Source organism: Galeopterus variegatus, unplaced genomic scaffold, assembly GCF_000696425.1.
Source record: "Galeopterus variegatus unplaced genomic scaffold, G_variegatus-3.0.2 Scaffold2960, whole genome shotgun sequence".
Classification (NCBI taxonomy): domain Eukaryota; kingdom Metazoa; phylum Chordata; class Mammalia; order Dermoptera; family Cynocephalidae; genus Galeopterus; species Galeopterus variegatus.
The window spans coordinates 193,951-201,649 of NW_007729071.1; the positions used below are offsets into that span (position 1 = coordinate 193,951).

Below are 7,699 nucleotides of genomic sequence, written 5' to 3' on the forward strand. Positions count from 1 at the left end.
CCAGTGAGCGGGAACCGGTCTGTATGTGGGATCCGAACCCTCGGCGGGAGCGCCGCCGCGCTCCCAAGCGGCGCACTGTAGCAGTGCGCCACCGGGCCGGCCCTAGTAAAAGAAATTCTTAACAGTAATATGTGTCCCCCCCCTCAGCATCCAAGAATCAGTGTTACCATTCTTCAAGGCAACAGTCAATACTCATTTATCAGATAGGAATCCTCCCTTTTGTATAATTTTGCCTTTTTTTTTTTAATGGGACTTGTAATATCATCTTGTGGTATGAAAAACAGATTTTAAAAAAGGAGGGTAAGAATCTTATGACAAAAGGTTCATAATATCAGCATCCATGTTTTTGATAACTTAATCCCTTCTCACCTCCCCCAGGTTCCTGCCATTTCCCTGGCTTATGAGCAAGCTGAGAGTGACATCATGAAAAGACAGCCCAGAAATCCAAAAACAGACAAACTTGTGAACGAGCGGCTGATCAGCATGGCCTATGGACAGATTGGTAAGCCGTGGCACCGAGTAGCAGACTGGCAGATTTAAAATATCTGTAGTGATGGTGTCTGCATCAGATTGAGGTTGATTCCTGAGGCTTCAGATCCAGGGTGACTTTCAAATCTAGGATGAGCTATAACATAGGGTGAGACTATACAGTTGTTTTTTTTTTAATTCTTCTCTATATATGAGTAGATTATTTGCTGTTTGCTCAGTTACTTTTTTGTGGAAACTAGTTCTTGAGACTGAGCACCCTGCAACTGGGCTCAACTCTGCCTGAAAACTGAGGATGTCCTTCCTCAGTGGCCTTGCAGAACACCAGATGGCATAGTGCTACAGAACTGCATGGATTAACTCAAAGGCGGCTTTCCCTGGGGATCCACACTTGTCTGTAATGAGTGTGCTAAGTTGGATGGAGTTAGGCTTTAAAAGAATTATATGGTTTGAAGGTTTGGCCAGTAGGTCACCACCACATGGCAACCCTGCACCCCACTCCTACCTCATGCTTGATTTCTGCTCCACCAGTTGAACATGACCAGCTCTCAGGTGATCTAGGTGGTGGACAAATCCCCTTCATTTTTCAGTCCTCTGTCTAGTCTCCTTCAAGGGAAACTGGTTAAGCCACCATGAGCAACTTGTTCAGTGATCAGAGGAGAGTATGGAGTTGTCCTTGTGTGAGATTCTAGCATGAAAGTTGTTTTTCCAACTGTCTTCCACATCTGAATTCCTCCTAGAACAGAATAGTTTATTATGGAAAGATTCTTTAGACAGGTGCTGGCAACAAAGTAATTAGCAGATAGCCCATCCTGACCTCCTCCAGGAAGACCTAATTTTGAGAGGAAGGAAGACGAGGTCTCTGGATGCATAGGATGAAATCCTACCCTGAGAATGAGAAATTTAGGATGGTATGGACAGATTGGATACCAGGGGAGAAGGGACCTGAAAGTGAGGAGAAGGGTTGGGTCAGGAGGTGTCACAGTGGCTAGCAAAATGTCAATGTGTGAAAATTTTGAGAGATAAAAAAGAAGTCATAATTTTTCAGAGATTAAAAAGTAGGGAAGTGGATTTCCTCTAAGGGTCATAGAAGGAGATGATCAAGTAATAGTGTGTGTTTTAGAATAATGCATGTGTGTCTTCTTTTAAGCAGAGAAGACCCTGAGCTTAGAGTGGCTCTGGGGTCTTCCATCCCATCACTCATAGACTATGAGTGACCACGCAACTCTTTCCTGTGCCTTTATCAACCAGTGATACAGATCTCCCTTATGTGCACTCCCAGGCCTGCTACTGTGATCACATGAAGGGTGTGGAGATGCCCTTGCATGAGATTCCAGCACTAAAGTTGTTTTTCCAACTTCTTAGGTATGATCCAGGCCCTTGGAGGCTTCTTCACTTACTTTGTGATTCTGGCTGAGAATGGCTTCCTCCCGATTCACCTGTTGGGCCTCCGACTGGACTGGGATGACCGCTGGGTCAATGATGTGGAGGACAGCTATGGGCAGCAGTGGGTAAGTGAGGGCCTCTGAACTGACCAGTGCTGGAGCTCCCCAAGCCCAAGAAGACTGTGGCCTTACTGCTACCAGCCATGTGGGTAAGGAGCCAAGTCTCATCTGTCTGCCTTTTGCATTTCAGACCTACGAACAGAGGAAGATTGTGGAGTTCACCTGCCACACAGCCTTCTTTGTCAGCATCGTCGTGGTGCAGTGGGCCGACTTGGTCATCTGTAAGACCAGGAGGAACTCCGTCTTCCAGCAGGGGATGAAGTGAGTAGTCAAGGACCACAGTGCAAAGAAGGGGTCTGGTAATTTCTAAACTCTTTGCAAAAAGCCCAGTGTCTGACACACCTGGTCAGGTTTTTGGAATCTCTGGTTTTTGGAGCACATTCAGGAAGCAAAGTGTAATGTTCTCATTTTTTCAGAATCTGACCTCCAAGTGCCTAATTACAACTAATACATAAAGACACTGACCTGCCATTTAATGCACGGCATTAGAAGGTAAACCTCTATTTGCATCTTTTAAGCTCTTTTCCCCCATTATAATTTTAGGAACAAGATCTTAATATTTGGCCTCTTCGAAGAGACGGCCCTTGCTGCTTTCCTTTCCTACTGCCCTGGAATGGGTGTTGCCCTTAGGATGTATCCCCTCAAGTAAGTGGATCCTCTCTTATAGCTCCAAAATGTGTGAAATATTATGTGTGGTTTTCTCTCTTATGACACGTATTAATAGCTATTTTCAGAATTTTGAGCAGTGTGTACAAGCATTCCTATGAATTGGAAAATTAGGAAAGCTTGACTTGTTGGTAAATCGGACTAGCACATCCAGAGACTTGTATGATTGCAGCCAGTGCTTAGGATTTGGCCCAAGCTAGATAAGGCCAGACAGGCTTGGTACCTTGGAACTGCTCAATAGCCAACTGTGGTGAGCATTCAAGTCCTCCACAGCCCAGTCCAGTTGTCTTCAGAGGCCACCTGGGGTATTTTGGAGTTTGAGCATCCAGGCTCAAATCTTGATTTCTTGCGTGGTCCCTGTGTGTCCCATTGCACCCCACCCCCCCACACACACACCTTTCTGAATCCTCTGCTATCAAAAGGATGAAGCCTGGAGAAGCAGATCTGAGGTTCTTTTTACCTTGTTGTCAATCATTGGCAGAGTTGATCAAAGCAAGCAGACCACTAGAGTGTGGTCAGATCCAGTCTGGTCTTAAACACAGTGAATGATTTTGCACTTCTGATAAGCTTGAATTTTTACATACAGGGTTAACCACAAACTCTTGTAGCTTTTTGGAACATTGAGTATGTTTGGTGATGTCTAATATTGACTGAGATTAAGCAGCTGTAACTTGATTAAAATACGCTAAGCCACAGAACGTGGGACCCTTACGACAAGTTCCTTCAAGAACACTTGATTCAAAGCATAGTTCTTTGAATTCCCGCTGCCCCGTTGTTGCTCAGACCCAACTGGACCCTCTCTCACCTGGCCTGTTGCCAGCACTTCCTTTCACCGATCTCATCCCTGAAGTAATCAAATCCCATCAGCCTTATTGACTTCCTATTGGGTATGTGCAGACATCATCTAATGCAAAGTGAGACTGGCATATGGGGTGTGTGTCACTGTGCCAACCTGTCTTTCCTGCCTAGTCGAATACCCATCCACACTTAACGTTCAGCGAATTCAGTATTCTCCTCTTCTGCCTGTGTATTTGGTAAGGGTGTTCCCTCCCACTCCATCAGTCCTTTAGGCCTGGTTTCCTTGGAGCTCATCCCCATGTGATCTTGCCCTACTTGGCCTGTGCAGTTACACCTTTTCTTCTCTTCTTTAGCATTTGTCATTTCTGCTCCCCACTAGATTATAATCTAGAAGGCATGGGCCACAGTGTCTTTTTGTCTTTGTATCCTCAGCACCCTGCACAGAGCTGGCATACAGCAGGGGCAAGCCATGTCCAAGTAGAATTCTATCAGCTTGGGCCATTGTTTATCAAGAGGAGGGTAGGAGAGGTCATAGAGCTCTGTAAAAGACTGGAATGGAAAATCACAGTAATGGAGGGTGGTGCCTCAGGACATGACGTTTTCTGGGTCCTTCAGTCTTTTGCTACCACAAGAGACCTTGTTTCTGACAGGTTCTACCCAATTTTGGAGGGTGGTTTGGTTACTCCAAGTCAGATGAGGTCATCTTTTAGCTGCTGTGGAGAACATATAGGGCAGGAAGAGAAGGCGGCTGCCAGGGTTCTTTGTAGGGACAGCCCTCCTCACGTGTTTACTGTGGAAAGCATAGTCCCTCCAACAGAGGCTGCCTAGCGCCGTCTCCAGGCTGGGGACTGTGTGGCGGCAGCCTCTGGGCCCCTTGGAAGCCTTTGTGATCTGTTAGAGCTCAGTTTTTTTCAGTCCCCAGGTCTGGGACTCAGAACACACAGGTGGCCATCCCAAATTCCATTGTCAGAGACCAAACTTAGGTGATGAATAAGCTGGTTTTGACCCCTGACCCTCAGTTCCTTATCTGCAAATATCTGAACATCAGACAAATGCACTAAAAAAGCTTAAACACTGTAGAAAGGGAAGAAAAAAATCATTTGCTCTGGGATTGTCAACAGGAAATGTACACTCCTCACCCTTTAAACCTATTCTTATAAAAACCAAACTGAAGATGGGTAGGGATTCCTTTGTAAAGTCTGCAGACTCATTTCTTCTGTGTCTCTAGGCCCTGGGCACATGGAGCAGCAATCTGTTTTAAGGCATTTTTTGTTGTTCTGTTAATGACTCAGTAGTTGTCAGTGACTGTACTTGGCTTCTCTTTTCAGGCTGATTATTTCCCTGTCACTGTGGTGATGTGCAGTTTCTCTTCCTTTGACTTGTGTTCATGTGCATATAAACTGGTACCTGATTCTATTTCCAGACCTACCTGGTGGTTCTGTGCCTTCCCCTACTCTCTTCTCATCTTCGTATATGATGAAGTCAGAAAACTCATCATCAGGCGACGCCCTGGCGGTAATGACGACATTTTAACTTTGGTCATGGGGGGAGAGGGAGGCGCTGTAATTCTCTTGGCTTTGAGTTTGTTACCGTTTACCATCTGGGTTCCCTCAGTGGTCAGCCTGGCTGGCTAAAGCCATTGGATCAGCCAACTGTAAACTGGCTCCACTCACATCTTCAAAATATAGATCTTAGGGTTTGAGAACTGATCATATTGTAGACTTAAAATTCCTAAAAATGTTTAAACAAGTATAATTGAGGTCCCATATTGAATTTGGATTTTAACACCCCCCTCCAGCCCCGTTACGCTCAGGTTGATTCTCTTTGCTGCTGTTCCCGCTGTAATGCTGGAGTGAGGAAGACTCACTATAGTATATCTTTTCTATCTCTGTCACCCGCAGGCTGGGTGGAGAAGGAAACCTACTACTAGTCCCCTGTCCTGCACGCCGTGGAGCATTGTGCCACTCTCTGCATCCATCACCTCCCTCCCCCTTTGTGAACTTCAGTCTTGGAATTCAGAACTCTACCCTGGTAGGAAAGCACCGAAGCATGTGGGGAAGCGAGACGTCCTGGAATGAAGCATGTAGCTATATGGGGGGAGGGGGGAGGGCTGCCTGAAAAACATCCACCTGTGAGAATGACAGCGGGGAAAGTTTTTACGTGCCTTTTTGTTTTTGTAAAAAAGGAAAACCTGGAAAGACTGAAAGAATACATTTTATATCTGGATTTTTACAAATAAAGATGGCTGTTATAACGGACTCTGTCTTGTGCCCTCATCACTCTTTGGTGCAGATGTCTGGGTGTGACCTGGGCTGTGGTTCTCAGCATGCGAGTCCCAGTCCAGCAGTTTGTCAACACACCTGGGTGCTTGTTAGGAGGGCAAGCTCAGACCCTGAGTCAGACAAAGTCGTGTGTCTTCATAAGCACTCAAGGTGCTTCTGATTCAAGTTCAAGTCTGAGAACCACTGGAGAGCATGGGCGGGATGTTTCCTTTTCTGTTTGGAGTAGATGAGCTTACCTGACCCATTGCCTTGGGTGCTACCTCAGGTGATAAGTCTGTAATTCCACTTGCTGCCTTAGCATCTGGCTTCTGACAGAAAAACACATCATCTGAAGGATTTCCAGACTCTTGAGTACAAAGAACTGTAGATGAGGCCTTTCACTTCCAGTCTTGATCACAGACCCTCAGGCCTTCCTTTCTTTCCAAAGATCCACCATCACAATAGCCTTAAGTGTCTCTAGATCAAGGTGTGTCTGAGAAGTAGAAATCTATATAATATACAAAGTCTGTCACAGCATATGTGCTCCTCAAAAAGTGGTTCCCTTCCATACAACTTGTTTCTAATTTAGCATCAAACAGCACCATTTCAGAAAGTGGATATGTGCCAGAAGGTACTTAAGAAAAAGGTGAAAGATCTGTTTACCACAGGGTCAAGACTGAGAACCCTCCTGCTTTCAGAGTTCCTATAAAGGCTCCTCTCAGTCTCAGTCCCTAATCCATCACTGAATGCTGTTAACTGCCTTTACTTTTCTGATGCTGTCACTGCTGTCACCTTCAAGCAAATGCAAGGAGTCCCCACCTCTGGCACCAAATAGTAATCATGATCTGTCCCTAATCCATCACTGAATGCTGTTAACTGCCTTTACTTTTCTGATGCTGTCACTGCTGACTGTCACCTTCAAGCAAATGCAAGGAGTCCCCACCTCTGGCACCAAATAGTAATCATGATCTGCCAGATGCGCATAGTATTTTTTGCCTCCAAAAAACGTAATTCATTCCTCATGCTTCTTACGTGCTGCTTGCTTCCAAGCTGTGCAGATGGGAGGAGAGGGGCACAGGTGATTCCCATACACTGGCGCTGGTCAATGCTGCCCCCACCCCTCTAGCTGCAAGAACCGGAAGAGCAGTGCAGTCTGTGACTTCTTAGTCTAACTCTTTTTCTTGGGGCACTTTCCTCTGGGGTGATCTCTATACTTGCAGGCAAGTCATCTTTAAAGAGAGCCATTTGTTCAGACCAACATAAAGAAACGATGGAACTAACAGAACTGGAAGATTTTGGGATTAGAGGGCTGTGAGACAAGTAGTAATTAGGTCCTCCTTGGACGTTATGCATGTCACTGATTCGATTGTAATGATGGGAGTGAAGCCACTTTGTGTGCTTAGACTGGCCCAGACCTTTTAAGGCTTTCTGTCCCTAGCCCTATTCCCCATATGTCTGCTTTCTGGCACCCCTGGAGAGTTGATGAGTGAACAGACTACTGTGGTGAAGGCCATGGGTGGTCCCCGACTTACAGGAATTTGGAACAGCCTGAGGCCTCTGAAGGGAACCCCAGAGAGCTTCCAAGTGAGGGCCTCTTTGCTCTAAGAAGACCCATTCTTTTGGGAAACACCCCAGAGGGAGGGTGGTGGGAGGAGTAAGGAGCAGAAGGGAGGCTCTGAACCTCCCACCCCCCTTTCCACCAGAACATCTCTGCCTTTTCCTATTTGACAATCCTTTGAATAAAATGTTTGACCTAAAAACAGCAGATAAGTGACCTGCTATTCAGGGGTAACCAAAACCAGGTCTGATGGGCTGGGGTTTTCCCAGCTTTCTAAAGGCTTGAATACGTGCTTGAGCCCTCATCTTAGCCCTATTCCCCATATGTCTGCTTTCTGGCACCCCTGGAGAGTTGATGAGTGAAGAGACTACTGTGGTGAAGGCCATGGGTGGTCCCCGACTTACAGGAATTTGGAACAGCCTGAG

At 46.1% G+C, this 7,699-nt stretch overlaps 1 protein-coding gene across 2 annotated transcripts in view; it reads left to right on the top strand.

Annotated features, from left to right (window-relative positions):
* The window catches only part of ATP1A1 (ATPase, Na+/K+ transporting, alpha 1 polypeptide), a 21,274-nt gene extending 15,377 nt beyond the window's left edge, over nucleotides 1-5,897 (top strand). The window contains exons 17-22 of one of the 2 annotated variants that reach the window (XM_008583541.1): nucleotides 379-502; nucleotides 1,852-1,997; nucleotides 2,122-2,252; nucleotides 2,535-2,636; nucleotides 4,879-4,946; nucleotides 5,578-5,897. In XM_008583541.1, the coding sequence (XP_008581763.1) occupies nucleotides 379-502; nucleotides 1,852-1,997; nucleotides 2,122-2,252; nucleotides 2,535-2,636; nucleotides 4,879-4,946; nucleotides 5,578-5,897 (891 nt within the window). Of the gene's footprint in view, nucleotides 1-378; nucleotides 503-1,851; nucleotides 1,998-2,121; nucleotides 2,253-2,534; nucleotides 2,637-4,878; nucleotides 4,971-5,356 lie in introns of both variants that reach the window. The other variant, XM_008583540.1, reaches the window with a different exon arrangement.
* The last annotated feature ends 1,802 nt before the right edge of the window (nucleotides 5,898-7,699 follow it).